General features: G+C 40.4%; 1 protein-coding gene and 1 pseudogene across 2 annotated transcripts in view; both read left to right on the top strand.

Moving 5' to 3' along the window:
- The window catches only part of GPATCH2L (G-patch domain containing 2 like), a 52,333-nt gene extending 32,357 nt beyond the window's left edge, over positions 1-19,976 (top strand). The window contains exons 9-10 of the mRNA XM_081101654.1: positions 8,812-8,906; positions 17,478-19,976. Coding sequence (XP_080957780.1) covers positions 8,812-8,906; positions 17,478-17,650 — 268 coding nt within the window. The 3' untranslated portion in view covers positions 17,651-19,976. The remainder of the gene's footprint in view (positions 1-8,811; positions 8,907-17,477) is intronic.
- LOC308526544 (large ribosomal subunit protein eL21-like) lies at positions 14,330-14,803 on the top strand (annotated as a pseudogene). The gene has a single exon. The product of its transcript is annotated as a large ribosomal subunit protein eL21-like (transcript).
- Positions 19,977-20,065: the final 89 nt, after the last annotated feature.

The following is a 20,065-nucleotide window of genomic DNA, read 5'->3' as shown; positions in this document are numbered from 1 at the left end:
GATTTAACAGAGCTTGGCACCTAGAAAGGCGAATGTTAAAGAGTGGTGGTAGGGAAGAGGCAGGTGAATGAATAGAAAACTGTTTCTAATGGAAATTTTATCTCTTTCTTGTTCCATTTTATCTGTAGTAGGAAAAATTTCTTTCAAAGCATCTGGGCAGCACTGGGAATTTCACACCCATCATTAGAACGATTTGTGTGTGTGTGGTGACTATGTTATCATTAGTGGTATAATTTTATTTGGCGGAGAGAGAAGTGTTTCCTGTTTTATCACAGCTTTCCCTGAGGAGGGCTGGTGTATTAATTTGCTGTATTGCCTCCTGGCTGTTCCCAGGCTGTTTTTCCTCTTCATCATGGAATTTTTAATGGCCCTAGTGCCTCTTGGGAAGCATGTGAGGAAGAGTTCCTCGGGGAGTGCTTTTCTTTTTTCACATGCCTATAATTACTCTCCTTTAAGAGCACAAAGAGTTTGATAATCATGCCTGAACTGTGAAGGCTTCCTCCGTCTGGTTATGGCGCTGAGGCTGCTTCCTGCCTGGACATGGCCAGTCCCACAGTCCCCCACACTCAACTGCAGGAGAGTGAGGAGCCTTTGCCCACCTCCTCACGGCTGCATCAATACAGCTCTGGTTCTCAGCAGGAGGCCTGGAGGCTGCTTGGGGGCCATGAGTGACTTTCTTGTTTAGTATTTCATTCCTACAAACAAAGAAATAATGAGACCGAGATTTTAAGAGGTCATTTTATTGATGTTTCATTTTAATACAGCCCAGATGGCAGGCGCAATGGATGGGAGAGGGAGTTTTTGTGGTGGTTGTGCCACATTACAGATTTGTGGGACAAGAGGTTTTCAGAAATACCACTCTAGCAATACTTAATTTGGTGGTTTCGAACCTGGCTGCACTTTGGAATCACCTGAGAAGCTTTAAAAAAAATATCCATGCTGGGCTCCACTTCCCATGATTATGATTTAATTGGCCTGGGATGAGGCCCAGGCATTGGCATTATTTTAAAGCTCCCTGTGACTCTGATATGCTGCCAGGGTTAAGAACTATTGCCCTAAATGCATATGGTTTTATGAGTGGTGCTGTGTAATTTGCTTAACAGGAAATCTCATCATAATTGGCATGAGCTCTGTGCTTTGATATTGTGAGCATGATTTTTTGTGGGAGGTAGAACACTGGACATCTCCTAGCTTTGGAGAACTGCTGTAGGTGAGAAGAGAGTGTTAGGGGTCAGCTCAGTGCTTTGCACGTAGTGATTAACGTGGGAGGAGTTGCTGGGCGGGTGTATGGATGACATTCTTAACCCCCCCCCCCCCCCCCCCGTTTAGGTTTGGTTGTTTAGATTGCTAGTATTGGGGTGTTACTATAAAATAGTATATACTTGGTGTTGGTGTTAAGAATTGCTGCTGCTCCAACAGCAGAAGGTGTAATTGGCGTTCTGGTAGAGGCGGTGGAATTGCTGTCAGGAACTCAGTCAGAGCATGGTAATAAGGAGCTAGTGCTGTAGGCTGCTTTTCCCCAAATGAGAGTTATTGATTATCCAGGATAGCTTTTCTTGCCATTATTGCCTTAGAAACCAAAAGTGGAACTTACCAACTGCTGTGTCTCTGCCTGATGCGCAGGTCACCAGTTGTAGTGTTTGAATGTCACATGGCAGCTGTGGGTTTTCTTCAGTTTTCCTTGCTTTTGGGTAGTGATTTGGTAACGAATCACCATTTCCATTTATTTCTTGTGAAGTTCTCAGTCTCATATTAGTGGGTACTAGACCCAGGTAAGAATCTTGGCTTTACCTGGGTAAATGACTTGACCTCCCCATACCTCAATTTCCTCATCTGTAAAATAGAATATTAATATTTATTGGGCTAGTGATTATCAAAATGAAATATATATTTGAATATTTCATATACTAGTAGCTAATACTATTTTTGTTATATAGTTACTACCCTACCTTGCCTTAGGATAATTATAGTTTTACAAAGTTGGCTTCCAGAGCTGTTAACTAATGAGATGTGTACAGATTCTTGAGGTGCTTAAATGGCCTCAAATGGACTATAAGAGGAGGCATTTGGACAGTATGTGGGTATAAAAGAGAGACCTTCCTGCCCATTAGAGATTTGAAATATGATAGGCTGTGCTCATTGTAATTCATTTTATCTGTTCACAAACGTTATGATCTGCATATCAGAGTTGTGTGCCCAGCTGGCTGTGCCACTTGACAAGGAGTTTCAAAGAGCAAGAAGAAGACTCAATTCATGCTATTATTTCTGACCTTTGGAGCCGTAGTAAACAGCCCCAGGTTTTACCTCAGGGCTTGGGGGAAAGAACCTTTTGTTAGTCCCGTGTCTGTGGGGGATGCTATGATGCCCAGCAGCTCTTGCTCACCTCTTTAGTGCCTTAGTTTTGGCCATGTGAGAAGTGTTTCTGCTGTAATATTGTCCATAATGCTGCCAGTTCTACTGGAATTTCCCATTATGTAGTACACAGTTCTGGAGTCTTTGTCCTCTGTTGGAGGGTCTTGTTTATAGCAGCTCTCAGCCAGCTGGCATCTTCCTGCCTAACTGGAGTGATGAAAGCATTTTTCTCTCTGTTTTTCCCTTGTAATATACCCATCTTTCCAACTGGTGTGAGTCTGTTCTGCTCCTGTGGGTGGCATGAAACAGCTTCACGATGCGTCAGCCTTGGCCCAGCCAAGGGAAGTAGGTTACGGAGAGTTTTCAGGTGTTAGTGAGCAGTTTGTCACAGGCCACTGAGGGTTAGTTTTGAGTGAACACACTAGTGGAATTGCTAGGATCTCTTCCTATTGAATAAACCTCCACTGTGCCCTATAATTGTGAAGTGGTTTTCTCTCCTTAGTTGCTTCAAGTGTCAGAAGCCTGGATCCTTTGCTATGTGTCAGTCTGTGAAAATATTCCCCCTACTGGGTGTTTAATAAAAGCCAGTTAACTCTGAAGATGAAACACGGATGAGGAAAGGGGTGTCTCTTTTTCCCTAGATTTAATTCGTTTGCCCCCATTTTACCATGGCACTTTGCTTGTTCCTTAATTACATCGCCGAGTCTGTCTGTTAGTTCTTGATACATCGACCTCCCTCACTATGTTGTGAGCTCCCGGTGGGAGGGCACTGGGCTCAGTCATTTTGTATATACCCTCTCCACACTCAGCACAGTGCTTTACATAGGGTAGGCCTTCATACATTTTTGTTAACAATAATTGAGGTGAATAGATTAGTAATTAAGGATAATAATTGGAATATATGATATACATGAACTTTGGTCCTTAGAAATATTAATAATTTTTTCTTGACATTACTAATTTGTAAATGTTTAAGGAATAGTATAGCCAATAAATAGCTTTTCACAATAAATCTTTTTTTATGCAAAATAATGAATTTTCCATTGGGTTTTAAAAATGAGTGATTTTTGAAGGTGAACTATCCCTTAAATTAGTTTGACATTGGCAGATAAAGACTGTTTTCTCTCCTTAGGAGTGACTCTAAACATCTTTGTTCTAAATCTAAAGCAGTCACTTCAGTTATTTTTTGCCAACATTGGCTCTATTAAACATGCATGTTTTTCTCAAAGTAATTTTTCCCCCTAAAAGTACATTCCTGCCCCAGGGACATAGTGATCTGCCCAGTTTCCTAAGTAACACTGCAGTTTTAAAAACTCACCTGATCTTTTGGTTACCTGCAGTAAAAAAATAAAATGAAAATGTGTTTATGCAAGGATATACAGAATATTCTTTCAGTTAATTGTTCATCTTTAGCATTCACCTTCACACTTATATGATATGAATGTAGTAACTTTTCCTAAAGTTAAGAATTTTAAAAAATATATATTTTTTATTGATTTTAGAGGAAGGGAGAGGGATTGAGAGATAGAAACATCAAAATAAGAGAGAAACACCGATGGGCTGCCTCCTGCACCCCCCCCACTGGGGATCAAGCCCGAAACACAGGCCAGGTTAAAGTAAGACATTTTTAAAGACTGTATTTGTTCCTTTTAATGCTCATTTCCCCCATACATTCTTCAGGGCGGATGCTGCTGAATGTGATGCTTTTTAAAAACAATATATATTTTATTGATTTTTTTTTACAGAGAGGCAGGGAGAGGGATAGAGAGTTAGAAACATCGATCAGCTGCCTCCGGCACACCTCCTATTGGGGATGTGCCCGCAACCAAGGTACATGCCCTTGACCGGGATCGAACCTGGGACCCTTCAGTCTGCAGGCTGATGCTCTATCCACTGAGCCAAATCGGTTAGGGCTGAACGTGATGCTTTTAGGGGAAGTACTGACCTGGCTTCATGAAGTAAGACATTTTTAAAGACTGTATTTGTTCCTTTTAATGCTCATTTCCCCCATACATTCTTCAGGGCGGATGCTGCTGAATGTGATGCTTTTAGGGGAAGTACTGACCTGGTTTCATGTTGTGAAGCAGGGCTGAGGAATACTGACGTTCCATCAGAGGAAACAGAACAAGCCTAGCCTGTCTTTTCTGGAGGTTAATTACTTACATATTGGGGAACAGAATTTTTGTCTACATTTATATGAATTTTAATCATCTTGTTATTCTTTAAGTTAAATATTTAGATCTCTTTTATTGATTAGCTTATTAGCTTTGGAAATTTGGTATATTTTTTAACTCAGTAATTTCCACAATGGGTAGAAACATATTGGTGTTACTAGTATTTGAGAAGAAACTTGAAAATAAACATATTATTGATTCTTCTCCCACCCCTGTATGGTGGGGGTTGTGTATTTTTTAAAAGCTTCTTACATCATTCTGATAAACATTTGCTGCTTCAATTGAGAAGGAAGTTTTAATAATTTGTAGACATTTTAGCTTAATTTATATCTAGCTTTTTTCACACCCTACATAATTGAAAGCTCCCCTCCCCCCACATATAGTACCTCGTTTTGCAACACAAAAACAACTGTACACTGCTCTTGAAAAGGAGTTTTTAAAAATCTAGTTAACAAAAGCTGCTTAACACCAAAAGCTGAAGAAATAAGAACTCAGGCCGACCTGTTTGCAGGAACACATTCATGTAGAAAAGGGGAGTTAAGTAATATACTCTGAAGGGACAGATGAGAATGAGGACATGAAGGGATAACACCTACACTTAAAAAAAAAATCTAGTTAAATCTGCCCTTTCTCCTATAGGGAGGGGGCTCTGTGTGTTTAGAAAGAGAAGCACAGGCTCTTTTTCTGTGTCTTTTGTGATATCTCACTTGTTCATTGCCCTTTTCAGTTTATATCTTGTGAGTAGACAGTGATACTGTCAGAGTAAAACAACACAAATTAAAGAAATAACACATTAAAAACAAAAGAAGCCAAGGTGGTTAAATACTACAAAGTGAAATGGGTAGATCAGTGTATTTTTCCTTCTCATTCTTGATTCTTTATGTCTGCAATTGACTGATAGGCAATTATTTTGGGATAAACAAAAAATGGAAACTACCTCTTGAATAGGAAGCTGAGGCTGCAGCTGTTTCCTGCCTCGTGCTCAGGTTCCAGCCTCACAGAGACTGTTCATTACTCCTGACCAGGGCTGTCTTGTGTTCGGAATGTGCTCTGCAGCGTGGCGGGTTCCATGTCCTGTCTCCTTTAAATCCCCTTGCTGCAAGCATCCAGCTTCCTCCTTGCTTTCCCCGGCCTTGCTCCGGGTTCTCTTCCTTCTTAGTCCTCTAAGGTTTTTTCCAAGCAGACAGAGCCCTCACAGGGAAATGTAGATTTTCCCATGACTAGTGTCCACTTGAAACCCAAAACAAGGAGCGTCTTACTGTCCTATAATAATTTGACTGTTTCTCTTCCTCCCTCCCCAGAACTTAACTAGGAATGAGGTGGTAGAAGTAGAACATTTACCACAGAGAAAAGTAACAGGCTGGAGGCTTAGCAGTTGGGGGCATTTAATGTAGGACAATTAACCCTGAAGTCTGTACCATCAGTGAGCAGGGAAGAGTGGGGATCCAAGACCCGTGGCCCAGAGGGGCAGGGCATCATAAGGACCGCCTGAGCCTTTGTTCACAGCAGTCCCCTACAGACATTGCAGAATATAGTGCCGTTTAATAACCTATGTGCATAGTTGCAGGTAAGTAATACTTATTTTCATACTTAAATAAGTATCTTTTAAAACCACAGTATTTCTATTTGAAATGGTCACAAATTTAAACACTGGTACATAAATCGTTTTATCTTTTTACTCCAAAATGTGTCATTCCTTGAAAAAGTGAGATAAATGATATTGACCAAGGCCATAAGGAGTGGTGATATAATAGGTGCCCTTAACCATCTTACTGACATATATCAAATATGCAAAACTGTGAAAATGATGAATAGTGTGTAAATAAAAGGCAGTATTTATTTAGTTCAGCCCAAGTTGATACTCTGAGAATTAAAATCTTAAAGCCCTTGAAGTACTTTTCTTAGGCTTTTTATTTTGCATTTAAAGCCCAGTGTTTTATGAACATTGATCTTGAAGAAGCAATGTTTTTCAAAATTAATTGAAGAACAATGTACGTATAGAGAATGTTATAAAGAAATGTATACTTGGCGAATTTTCAGCATCCAGAAACAGAATATTACCAGAAAACCCCAGAAGCTCCTAGCCACTGACCCTCTTCCCCACACCCCGCAGCTCAAAAGTACCACCGTCCTGATGTCTAATAACAATGTTTAGTTTGAAGAAATGGTGTTACATTGAGCTTCTGGTAAAGAAGAAAGTGCGTGAATATGAACTGTTACCCTTTGACTTCTCTTTCTGAAGTACGTTAGGAGAAGCAGGATTGAATTAGAACGAAGTGCCTGGGCAGTTTGAGTTTGGGTCTGAATTTGCTGAACTGAAAAGATGGAAAGTATTCTGTACATTTCTCTGTTTTGAGGAGAAACAAATTTTATAGCATCAGTTTCTTTTCTGCCCTTGTCTGGCTTCAAAAGGAATTACCATACCATCTCTGCATTTAGACTAAAGGCCTGTCTACTTTTGACATTCTGTCATCTGTGTTTCTTATTAAGTCAGCATGCTTATTTAAACTTACTTCCGGGACTTATGTAAGGTATGAAAGATGAATTGTTTCCCCTTCTTTACACACTTACATTCACACATTTCACGTTGGAATTTTGGAATTAACTACTCATGGGATACTTAAACTAAAGTTAACTCTTTTTCCCATGTAGACAACAGTGATCAATAAAAAGTGATTTGGATGGACTTTGCCAAACCACAGGCTTTCTAGTGTAAATCTTTGTCTATTTTTGTGTTCCTTGCATTCTAAAAAATTTCTTACGATTTCAGTCAAATTTTTATCTCTCTTTCTTATAAATTGGATGGTCTTAAGCTTTTGCTATTTGGAGAAAAGAGCATGTGAGAAAGAGAAAGAGGGAGAGAAGAAGGGAGGGAGGGAGGGAGGGAGCGAGAGCACATACATATATGTACTTGTAAACTGAAAGTTGCCAGATTGGCAACCCCCACTCCCCCCATTGGAAAATTTGTCCATTCAACGGTTGTTGCCTTGCTAACCAGGTTCTCTTAGATTTGACTGAGATTCCAGTTTCCAGACTACCAAGCCATGAGACTTGATCCCCAGCTAGGACTACCAATTAGGAGTTCATCCAGTATAATTTTACTGGAGTTCTTTTTATACTAGAGGCCCAATGCACGAAATTCGTGCAAGATTAGGCCTTTCTTCCCCTGGCTGCTGGTACCGGCTTCCCTCTGGCACCCGAGACCCTGGCTTCCCTCACAGCCCTGGCTTCACCTGAAAGGTCGTCCAGTCTAATTAGCATATTACACTTTTATTATTATAGATGTTACATAGTCTGGCTATTTTTAAAAAATTGTGATAAAATTTGCATAACAAAATTTACCATTTTAAATGTACAATTGGCTATTGGTTTTTAGAACTTTTATTTATTCATATCAGATCTAGTCAACAGATACTTAATGGGGATCAGCTATGCGCCTTCTGAGGTTGGTAGAACATTGGAAAATTATGAAAGAAACACAAATATGGTCCCTGTTCTCAAGAAGATTAAGCCTCATTAGGGAAACAAGATACATGTACAGCAGTTAAATAATAATTCATGGTAGGCAAGGCCTTGAATGCTCAAGGAAAGCTTTGTGTAAAGATGAAACTCAGCTTGGTCTGAATCACATAATATACATCTAGTTTGAGAGGAAGGAGGAAGTGGGGAACTAAAATAGCTCATTGTCTTTGAGAGAATCTTTTGCTTTTCTAATGTTGAAATTCTCACTATTTTGTTTTTAAAATAAGCTGAACATTCGGAAAGGGGACATATTATTAGCCCATAATTTATATTTTTTAAAATGATAGAAACAACTTGCTATGCAGACATTATTAAAAATATGGATGTATAGTGATAGAAGGGTTAAACTTCCTGTTATAATTCTATGCAAATGTCTGTGTTCATGCAGCATTAAACTTTTCAATATGTTACCACTTGGGAGTAGGTATTTCATTAGTGAGTTTAGAACAATTGAGGTTTATTGTTTTTATGAAAAATGTACAAAAATCAGCATGTAATGAAACACATATTTACTGAAATTAATCTTGAATGTCTACTCTTTTGCTAATCAGGTAAAAAGTTTAGAATGGGTGTATTTTGTGAGTAAAGAGTGAATTCTGATTAATTGTGAATGATCTTATACTGACACTTGATAGCAAAAGATGATGCTGAGTTTGTTAGTATATCTATATTGGGTTAAGGATTTTATCTGGGTTGAACATAGTGTCTTAAACAATGAGAATTATAAAGTTGAAACAGTATGTTTTCTTTGTTACCTCTGCAGACAGGCAAGCCTACACTTGGGACCCCCATGCTCACGTGATATCAAGAGGAAACGAAAGCCTGTGGCCACAGCATCTCTGTCTAGCCCAAATGCAGGTAATTAAACCCTAGTTATTATTTGTTGAGCACCTGACACTGAATTGTGTGTTTTATATACCTTTCCACTTAACTTTTAGGATGAGATAGGTCATTTTATTCCCATTTTATGTGGGAAAACAGAGAATGCAAGAAGTAATTTCCTGCCAAAACCGGTTTGGCTCAGTGGATAGAGCGTCGGCCTGCGGACTGAAAGGTCCCAGGTTCGATTCCGGTCAAGGGCATGTACCTGGGTTGCAGGCACATCCCCAGTAGGAGATGTGCAGGAGGCAGCTGATGGATGTTTCTCTCTCATCGATGTTTCTGACACTCTCTATCTCTCTCCCTTCCTTTCTTTAAAAAAATCAATAAAATATTTTTTTTTAAAAAAAGAAGTAATTGCCCAAGGTTACACATATTTTAAGAATTTAAACCTAGTTCTGTCTGACCCTGAAGTCTGTTTTTTCACTGTGTCACACGGGTTTCTTAAGTTTGAATCCCTATATTTCACTAAAAATAATCTTTAGTCATCTGTGCTTTTTTTCTATTACAGATAAATTAGATCTTTGTTAATGAAAATCCCAGTAGGGTGGCAGTTTAGTCAGTAGACAAGGAGCCACATGGGTTTATTTACTTTTTAATTTAGTACATAGTACAGTACATTCTCACTGTTTTTATGTATAATAGAGTGCTAATATTTTATCTATCATGAAATTCCTAATTAAAAACAGCTTTTCAGGTTAAAAACTTTTCATTTTCTGAGCAAAACTAGTTGGTAGAAACCAAAATAGTGGTTTTCACTGGTGACCAGGAGAATACCTAAAAAATCTCATGGATGCTGGAAATGTTCTATATCATGAACTAGGTGGGGATTACATGAGTATATTTATATGTAAAGATTCACTGAACTACATACATTTATGATTTATGCACTTAACTTCATCTATGTTATCCTTAAATGAAAACAAAGGGGGATAGTTATTTATATCAGCCAGAATATTGGATGTCTATAGATCTTTTTCTTTGGAGTTCAGAGAAAATAGTTAAATGTAATTAGTAATCATAGACAATCCTTTAGGTTATTTCAGTACAATTTAGGATGAATTACTCTGAATAAAAAGATCACATCTGGTTATAGGACCTATCAGAAATACCTACACTTCGTTTGTTTTTGTTTCTGTCTTCTTATTATGTAAGTTTCAGGTGTACAATATTATAATTCGATATCTATATACAATATAAAGTGTCCACCCCAAAAAGTCTAGTTATTATCTATCACCATATAGTTCGCTCCCTCCCCTTTTCACCTATCCCCAGTCCCCTTCGCTGGTAACCACCTACAGTTCTTTTCTTGATGATAATGAATTTGTTTTGTGGAAATTGAGTATATCATAAACTATTTTATTTTCTTCAGAAAAGACTATATATTATAATAAAATACATATTTATGTATATTGTACATAGAGCAGAGCTATTGATAGTTGAATAGAGCGTAGAACTTTGACAGATGGGGAAGCCTTTCCCCTAACTTTACTTAGTGAATTTCAGCATGCTCTGAAATTGACCTCTTCAAGCTTCTGTTTGACGTTTTTGTTTTGTTGTTGTTATTAATCCTCACCCGAGGATATTTTTCCATTGATCTTTTAGAGAGAATGGAAGAGAAGGAAAGACAGAGAGAAGCATCGATGTGAGAGAAACACATCGATTGGTTGCCTCTTGCCCGAGGCCTGACCAGGGCCTGGGCTGGGGAGGAGCCTATAACCAAGGTACGTGACCTTGACTAGAATTGAACCTGGACCCTTTGGTCCCCAGGCCGAGGCTTTATCCACTGAGCCAAACCGGCAGCTTCTGTTTGAGAAGACTGCTTGATAATGGTTCAGACTTAGATTGTCATGATAATGGATAATCTTAATCACAGGTCTAATGACTATAGTAAATTTTTTTAGTGATTTCCACATAGCCATGTCTTAAGCTAACCCCTTTCATACATTATCTCACTTAATGTTTGCAACAACTTTATAAGGTGGATGCTGTTTTTATTCCCAATACACATGAGATATTTGAGCTGTAGAGAGGTTAATCAGTTCCCCAGGGTCACATGGTTGGCACATTGCAGAGCCATGGTCAGACTGGTTTCCCTGTGACTCTAGGGCTGCACTCTTAGGTCTTCCATAGGATAGGATTGGCTCCAAATTATGACTCTGCTCAAAACCCAGGTCTTCATCCAGTCTGTGGTATTGGAAGCATTAAAACACAGTCTCCCCTCTTTTATCTTTTTGTTCTTTTTTTCTCTTTAATGTCCAGCTTCTGTTTTTTTGCTTTTATTTGTTTATAAGAAAACATTGAGAAGAGTTTAAAATCCTTATTCTGTATTCAAATTGGGAAATTTTCTGGGAGGTATTAAACAAGATTTGAGCATTAAAAATTTCCCTCACTGATCCAAACTCCTCCCCTCACTTGTTGACTAAGGCTTGCTTCACTGAACATTTCCTTTTTTTTCTATCCACAACCTGAGTGCCCCATGGAGGTGAAGGACATAGCCCGAGCCCGCGCCATCAGTCAGTAGAACAAATGGGCTTGCTCTGCCTAACATTGGGCCATCTCAGATTCCACCTCTTTTATAGAAATGACTGATGAAGAGAGGTGCGTTCCGCTTTGCCGCTGTATTAATACACATCAGGGGCCAGCTCCTGGCACTAAATCACGCTGCTGCATACATCTGTTATCGGATTCTTCACCAGTGTGATGAACAAGACTGCAGATAGAGGCTTCCTTGTGTCATTCTTTATAGGATTTTCCTAAAAGAATAAATAGCTCAGATCTCTGCCAACAGTCTCCCCTGTCACTGTGATGAATTCACCTTCTTTCTTAAACATGCAGCCACAAATCTTTCCCCATTTCCCCTCCCCCACTGGTGGGAAGTTTTGAGTTGAAATTGACTGAATTTAAAGATATTAATAATGCTAGAGAGGTGCAGAGCAGAAAGGACTAGCGTGCCTTGCCTTTTTGTACTGGTATTAACAAAAGGCCAAGGAAAAGGACCTTTTCATAGGATCATTGAGTAGATCCTTCTTGAAAGTGTAGCACTTTTATTTTCCTCTTTTAATGTCCACTCCCTTTCTCTTTCTGGCTTTATAACCATAGGTGCGTGGTGCACAGAGCCACCATGGATCTGAGTGAGTGACCGTATAAACATGCTTTTAAAGCCCAGAACACCAGAACAGGAAATACCCAACATGTCATTGCCTCATGCCAAAGTGAATTTGCTGTATATTCTCTTAAAGAATGTAACTGAGCCCCCGCCAGTTTGGTTCAGTGGATAGAAAGTTGGCCTGCAGACTGAAGGGTCCCAGGTTCAATTCCAGTCAAAGGCCTGTACCTCTGTTGCAGGCTCAATCCCTGACCTTGGTCGGGGCACGTGTGGGAGGCAACCAATTGATGTGTCTCTCCTACATTGATATTTCTCTCTCTGTGTCTCTCCCCCTCCCACTTTCTCTAAAAAAAATCAATGGAGAAATATCCTTGGGTAAGGATTAACAAACAAAAAAAGAGAATATAACTGGAAAAGAAAAAATTGGTTATTTTCTCTAAAACTTGAGATTAAGTTGCTATAAAAAACCTAAGGAACTCAGATAAAAACCAGACTTCATTTCCTCGAAATGATTTTCTTCATCAGAATGGCAGAACAGAGCCTTTGGTGTACAAATCCCGTACCTTCACAAAGTAAGCACATGGCTCTAGGTAAAGGAGAACAGGATGACAAGATGTTGTATTCAGAGCCCTGACTCTTTTGCCATCCCAAAGCCTGTTCTGACTTTTGTGTCTCTGGGATAGGATGAGTGTCCTTGGAGCATTAGTCAGAAGGGTAACCAATAGTTAACCTGTTAGTTACATCAGATTCTGAATATCAGGCCAGTGATGTGGGAGATGTAGGTGCAAGGGCAGGCATTTTTATCTCTTTTGCTGCTATTGTACCCCCACCCTCTAAAATAATACTCAGCACATGGAACAACCTCACTAGATATTTGTTGTATGAATATGTGAACAGAATCTATTAGTTGAAATAGTTATTCTCAATATTATGCTAATCCAGTGATTGGATTCAGTAGTTTTATTTTAGGTTCACTCTTGTCTTGGGAGCCATAGGACAGATTCTTACTGCTCACTATGCCTTTTTAAAGTTTAAATGGTTTTTAAAGTTAAAAATTTTTTTTAGAAAATATTGAATGGCTATAAAAGAGCACTTATAGAAGGTATATAAGGAGTAAAGAAAAATGATATAGCGAATATCCATGTACCCACCATCAACTTTAAGAAAAAGAACATCCCCTTTAAAAATCTTTTTCTACTCTCCTCAGAGGTAACCATTATCCTGTTATTTATTTTTTGTTAATCACTTAATCATTCTTTGATTTTTAAGTTAGTTTTAAGACATATGTATCCCTAAGTAATACATTATCTAGTTTTGCATGTTTTAAATCTTTTTTTAAATGGAATGTCATATTTTATAAGTTACAAGTTTTACCCAATTATGTTCTTGAGATTCATTCATGTTTCATCCTGCCATATATATGGTATTCTGTTACATGAATATGATGAATATACTACAATTAAACATTCTTGATGGACATTTGGATTGCATCCATTTTATGCTATTGTGAAAAACACTGTTGCTGTGTGAGAGAACATGTGCAAGAGTTTTTTTTCTGGGCCACTTCATACTCCTTAGGATGGCTATATAAAAAACAAAACAAAACAGGAACAGCAAGTAATCCCTTTGTGATTACTGATGGGAATGTAAAATAGTGCAGTCGCTAGGGAAGATAATATGGTGGTTCCTCAAAAATCTAAACATAACTTTTTTGGTCAGAACTACCACCTCTATATATAAAAGGCTAATATGCTAAGTGTCCGACCGGTCGCTATAACATGCACTGACCACCAGGGGGCAGACGCTCAACACAGGAGCTGCTGAGCTGCAGTGACTTGGCAGCGGCACTGGCAGTTCTCAGGTGATGCACCCTGAAACCAGAGAGGAGGGAGCCCGAATCCTCTCGGGGATGTGTGATTCCACCTTCAGCCGTGGGTTATGTTGTTGCTGGGGCACTGTTGGCCCGAATCTGGTTTACTGCACACTTGCGTTTGCATTCCACACCCTGTACCACAGCAACTTTGCAGAGTGCCCTCTCGCACTCCGGAACCCCTCGGGAGATGTCAGAGAGCCGGTTTCAGCCCGATCCCCGCAGGCCAGGCCAAGGGACCCCACCTGCCGGAGGGACCCCGCTCACTCTGCAGATGCCAGGGAGGGCCTGCGGGAGGTTGGCTCCAGGGCATGTCTGGCCCTTCTCGCCCAGGCTCACCCCGCGGGCCACCTTCTAATTAATTTCCTTTCAATGTGCACTAATCTGTACACTGGGTCACTAGTCTTCCAATAATTCACTAAAATGACTAACACAAAGGGGAAGAGGAGAGGCAGCCGCTATAGGTTCTCTAGGCCTTTCAGAAAACATGGAGCTGCTCCTCTGGCCTCATACAGGTGAATCTACAAGAAAGGTGATATTGCAGCCATCAAAGGAATGGGCACTGTTCAAAAAGGAATGTCTCACAAATGTTACCGTGGCAAAACTGGAGGAGTCTACAGTTACCCAGCCTGCGGTGGGCATTGTTGTAAATGAACAAGGGCAAGATTCTTGCCCAGAGAATTAATGTACATATTGAGCATAAAAAGCACTCTAAAAGCTGAGATAGCTTTCTGAAACGTGTGAAGAAAAATGGTCAGAAAAAGAAGGAAGCCAAAGTGAAAGGTTCCTGGGTTCTGCTGAAGCGCCAGCCTGCTCCACCCAGAGAAGCACTTTGTGAGAACCAGTGGAAAGGAGCCTGAGCTGCTGGGACCCATCCCCTATGAATTCAAGGCATGACAAGTGCAAAAAAAATAAAAGACCTCTGTACTATTAAAAAAAAATCTAAACATAAAACTAACATATGATCTAGCAATTCTGCTTCTGTGTATATACCTGAAAGAATTGAAAGTATTCAAACAGATAGCTATCTGTACACTCGTGTACAAACAGCATTATTCACAATAACCAAAAGGTGGAAACAACTCAAATGTTCATTGCTGGATGAATAAATAAGCACAATGTGGTATATTCTGTATACAATGGAATACTATTCAGCCTGAGTGCCTTTGTGATTCAGAATGAAATTCTGATACATGCTGCAGCATGGATGAAGACATTACGCTAAGTGAAATAAGCCAGACACAAAAGGACAAATATTATATGATTCCAGTTATGTGAGGTACCTAGAATAGTCAATTGATGGGAACAGGAAGTAGAATGGTAGTTGCCAGGGGCTGGGGGAGGGGAAAATGGAGAGTTTTCATTTAGGATGATGAAAAAGTTTTGGAGATGGATGGTGGTGATGGTTGTGAAATAATGTAAATGTACTTAATGCCACTGAACTGTATGCTTAAAAATTATTAAAATGATAAATTTTATGTTACATATATTTTGCCATAATAAAAACCATATAGCAAAGAAAAAGTTTTTCTAGGGTAGGGTTTTGCACTGTGGTTAATGACTGTGGAGTAATGGTAAATATAGGTTTGTGAAATTTCAGTTAAATGAGTGAGTGAGTGTGTGTGTGAACACGAGAGAGAGAAAGAGAGACATTGGATTGATTGATTTGTGTTGTGATGTCAAATGTGTTTCTTGCTGATGTGATCTGAGATTCTAAAACATTGAAAACCACGGCCCTCAAGAAACTCTTGTACATGTGCCATAGAGTAATAGCTTGCACGATTATTTTTACAGTAACTCCCTGTAAGAAATTAATGTTTGAGTATATATGTGGGCATATATATATATTTTGACCAAAGGTCACCAGGAGGCTGCATGCTCGGCGAGGCGCACGCAGGTGGGTGGGGACTTGACTCTGGGTCCCATGCGCTGCGGGACTTTACTCTGGGTCCTGCGGCAGGGTCTGGGGTCCTGGGTCTTGTGCGATTTCCCGCGGGTCCGGGTCTCACACGATGGGTCACTAGTATATATCTATATCTATATATAAAAAAAAGGAAATATGCAAATTAGGCCAGGACGCCGTAACGGGTCACGACCAGACAGGAGGAGGTTGTGCGTGTAGGTGAGGCCTGGAGCAGAGACAGAGAAGGAGACAGAGACACGGGGCCAGTGAACTGCCACACTCTGGCTTGGGCTGGCCCCCCGGAGCTGGAGCAGACATGGACACGGACAGGGACGGGGGCCCGGCCTGCAGCCTCCACGCTGAGTGCAGGCTTGGAGAGGAGATGGCAGGCCTGCCTTGCGCGGAAGCAGCGCGGCTCCCTCCTGGTTCCCATGGGCGCCGGCGGCTCGCTTCCACCTCCTACGGAAGCTGCACGGCTCCCATGGAAGCAGCGTGGCTCCCAGTGGTGCGCTGCAGTTCCCGCCGGCTCCCACAGAGCAGTGGGCGGCCTACTGCATGCGATACTGCGCTATGGGCTACTAGTATAATAATAAAAGCGTAATATGTTAATTAGACTGGACAACCAAATGATCTTCTGGATGACCTTCCAGATGAAGCCAGGGCTGCGAGGGCTGAGCCCCTTGCACAATTTTCGTGCATCGGGCCTCTAGTCTATATATAAATCCTTGGATACAATCTGATATTTTTTATTCCTTTTCATTAAGAAGAAAAAGTACTGGTCATGACCTACTAAGTTGATCTTGTGACCACAATTTGAAAATTACTGTTCTAGATTACATTCCAGGAGTGGAGTTACTGAGTGGTAGGGTAAAAACGGAACTTTGTACATTTTGCTTTTCGTTAGTGTATATTCACCATTGGCACAGTGGGTGTGAGGGTGGTTTAGTCTGCTTGGGGGCATTTGGAAATGTGAAGACAGTGTTTACTTGTCCCAGGGACCAGGGAGTGCTTTTGGCATTCAGTAGATGGGGTCAGAATGGTAAGTGTCCTAAAATATACAGGACAGTCCTGCATAAGCAATTATTATTCTGTCTAGAATGTGTTTGTGTTCTTGTTGAAAAACTGGGCCTGATTGTGTGATTTTCTACCATTTTCCTTATTATCACACTGTTTTTTGGTGACATTGTCATGGAGTGTGACAGAAGGAACATAGGGCTTGGAGTCCACTGAGTTTGAATCTTGCTACTTAACCAGCTCTGTTTTGTCCCTGAAAAATTTATCTGCTCTCTGTATGGCTCATTTTTTTGATCCAGAAAATGGAGATGACAATACCTACTTCTACAAGTTTGTAAGAAATGAGATATGAATGCAGTGTTTACATAATACAGTGCCTAGCACATAAGTGCTTAAGAAGTGATAGTTACTACATCATGAATTTGTATTACTGAATTTGCTTATTTGTTCATTTAAACCCATTTTTTCAGGTAGAGAAATACTTACCTTTGTTACATCTGGCCTTTATTTCTTTGTAAAGAAAAAAGAAAAACCTTATGTGGCCACTTGGGTTAGTAGGGCATAAGATAAAAGGATTAAGAGTATTTTGGGTTGAAGTAACGTTCATTCTAATTTGTCTCCCCTGGGTTTTTTCTCTTTTTCCTTTTTCTGAAGCAATCTCATCAGTTCCTGTGGATGTGATGGAGCCAACCACACCAGCGCCACAGGCCCCGAAATCTCCCAACACTGAGTGGCTGGTCAGGACCTCTGCCCCAGAGAAAGCCGCCGATTCAGCTGCAGCCACATTTTTTAAGATGCCACAAGAAAAGAGCCCTGGATGCAGCTAGAGAGCAGTAGTTCGCCCACCAGGAGCCAGCGGGTGTTGTGAAACAAATATTAGATTTTGCGTTATATAGTCTTGCATATTTCAATTGATATTCCCAGTCTGTTTATCACTAGGACTGGCTCCTTCCTCTTCAAACAAAGCAGTGGACTCTTTCTCTTAGAAAATCATATTGTGGAAATGTGTGTCTTTTTTAAAAAGTAAAGTATTGGGGCAGCAGTTGTTTTAAAAAGTCATCCTATGCTATATTTGTTATTGCTGTTGCTGTCTCAGCAGTTACCTACAGCTCCATTTACAGAGCTGTTGCTTTTTTGCAGGTGTGTCTTTTTTTTTTTCTTGAACAACTAGTAACTTCTTTGTATACTTCTTGTGTAGAGCTTTTAATATCACTTGAGGAAGTTCCCAATTTGCAGGCAGTTCCAGTCACATTTAAACACTGAGTTAAGACCTGTGTGTGGAATTGTGCTTGCAGTAGGTAAGGCTTGCCTTTCAGCCTGGCCTTGCTTTACTCACAGTGCCAATCAGATAAATCCACCTAGGTCTCATTTGGAGCCTCAGAAGCGACACCAGCAGCAGGGATTGGGGACTCCTTCCAGTCTTCTAGATGCCCACGGGATCACCGGCAGCTGCTTTGTACTTTGCCTCATCTCTAAAGTTGGTGTTCTATGGAAAGAGGACATTTTACACACACACACACACACACACACACACACACACAGATTGAGGTAATGAAGATGGTTCAACTGTACAGCAAACTTAGAATAGTCAGTGGTTTGTGTCTTAATACTTCATGTTGCAATGTAAGCCTTTACATACTAAACGGGATTTTATTGTTAGTTTACAGGTCAATAACCTGCAGCAGATATTCATACTCTATTATAATGGCTTCTTGGGGTTATACTTTGGGGAGGAAAAATGTCTTTTGACATGCCTTTATATTTGCCATGTGTATGACAGCTGAGCTGCCTGTAGAGTTATGTACACATCCATGCCTGAAGTTGATGCTCTTTTGTCAAGATGAGGAATAAGTGACTGCCTAGAGCTGCTGGAGGAAGCCACCCTTTCTAAAGAAAAGATTACCCAGCGTCTTGCATTCAGGGCCCTGGTTGATAGAAGGGTTCTTGCTTTTTACAAATTTAGTACATTTACTCTGAAATACGCAGACACTCGTCTCTAAGTGCCACTGCTCTGGCACTGTTCTAGGGGATGCCCGCTCTTGCACCTGGACTTTTCTATGCTTCATTAGGTGCTGAGTGGAACAGAGCTTCCTCTCCCTGAGGGGCAGATGATGGCCGGTTGCTTTATCGTGTTCCCCCTAAAAATTACAGCTCTTGTCAGTGGTAGCTCCAGGATTTCCTCATCTGAGGGGTTGGTGTGAGTCTAGTTGAGGAGGGGACTTAAGCTAAGTTTATGTGGCACTTTATGTAAGATTGATACCATGTCAATTGTCCCTAACAAGGAATAGGGTGGAGGGAAGGTACATGGAGATTGTGGGGTGAGGAGCAGTGCTGAAGCCAACGCAGCATCCCTGTTCTCATGTGGTGGGGAGTGTACTGCCCCCTGCGGGCTGCACCCCAGCCATGGAGAAGGTGGAATGTCTGTTGAATACAATGTAGCACGACTGAGTTGTTTAGTGGTGAAAGTGGGTCTTATTGTCATAGGTGCATTCTTACCTAGTTGTCCCCATAGTGTCCCGAGGCACACACTTCTAACATGCTTTTTTGGATTTGAGGGAGAAATCCTTGGACATAATTTCATTTTCTTTGCACTAAGCTTTGTGGCTCATGCAGAGATTGGTCCTGTGAGCATAGCCTAGTAAGACCTTCAGGTAGAATCTTTTCTTCATGGCATGTTGTCTGACAGTTCTCCTTTCTACCTGTAACTAAAAAGTAACATATATACAACTTTACATTTTAAACATCTCTATGATGTAAAGGCAGGTGACTGCTGCCATTTTACAGAGACAAGAGCAATCACAGTTTAGTGATTTGCTCAAAATCACGTAATCAAGCCAGTATTAAAATCCCAGACTTTCAGACTTTTTCTGCCCTGGGTTTTAATCTCTTGTTTGTCATTGAGAGACTTGAGTCGCTCTGAGCCCCATATTTTTGAAACAGTATGTGATGGGGTAGCCCACTTGGGTCCCCCTGCTTGTTCTCTCCCTGTGGCGGGCAGTTCTTTTATCCCTCAATAAATTCTGTTTCCACCAAAAAAAAATAATAATACAATAGAGAGAGAAAGAGAGAGAGGAAGCAGTATGCCATGAATGTTTATCATCTTTCTTGGGCATGCTTTTCTACATATTTCAAATACCTTCAACAGGGATCACCAAAAAATGTCATATCTACCTATAATAATTGGGGAAGAAAATTAATTGCCTAAGAAAATAGCAATTTAAGCACATTAGTACTTTGCAACA

Source organism: Myotis nattereri (assembly GCF_964212035.1).
Source record: "Myotis nattereri genome assembly, chromosome: 1".
Taxonomy (NCBI): Eukaryota; Metazoa; Chordata; class Mammalia; order Chiroptera; family Vespertilionidae; genus Myotis; species Myotis nattereri.
The sequence above is the reverse complement of the archived record's forward strand: the minus strand, read 5'-3'. Positions and strand labels throughout refer to the sequence as shown.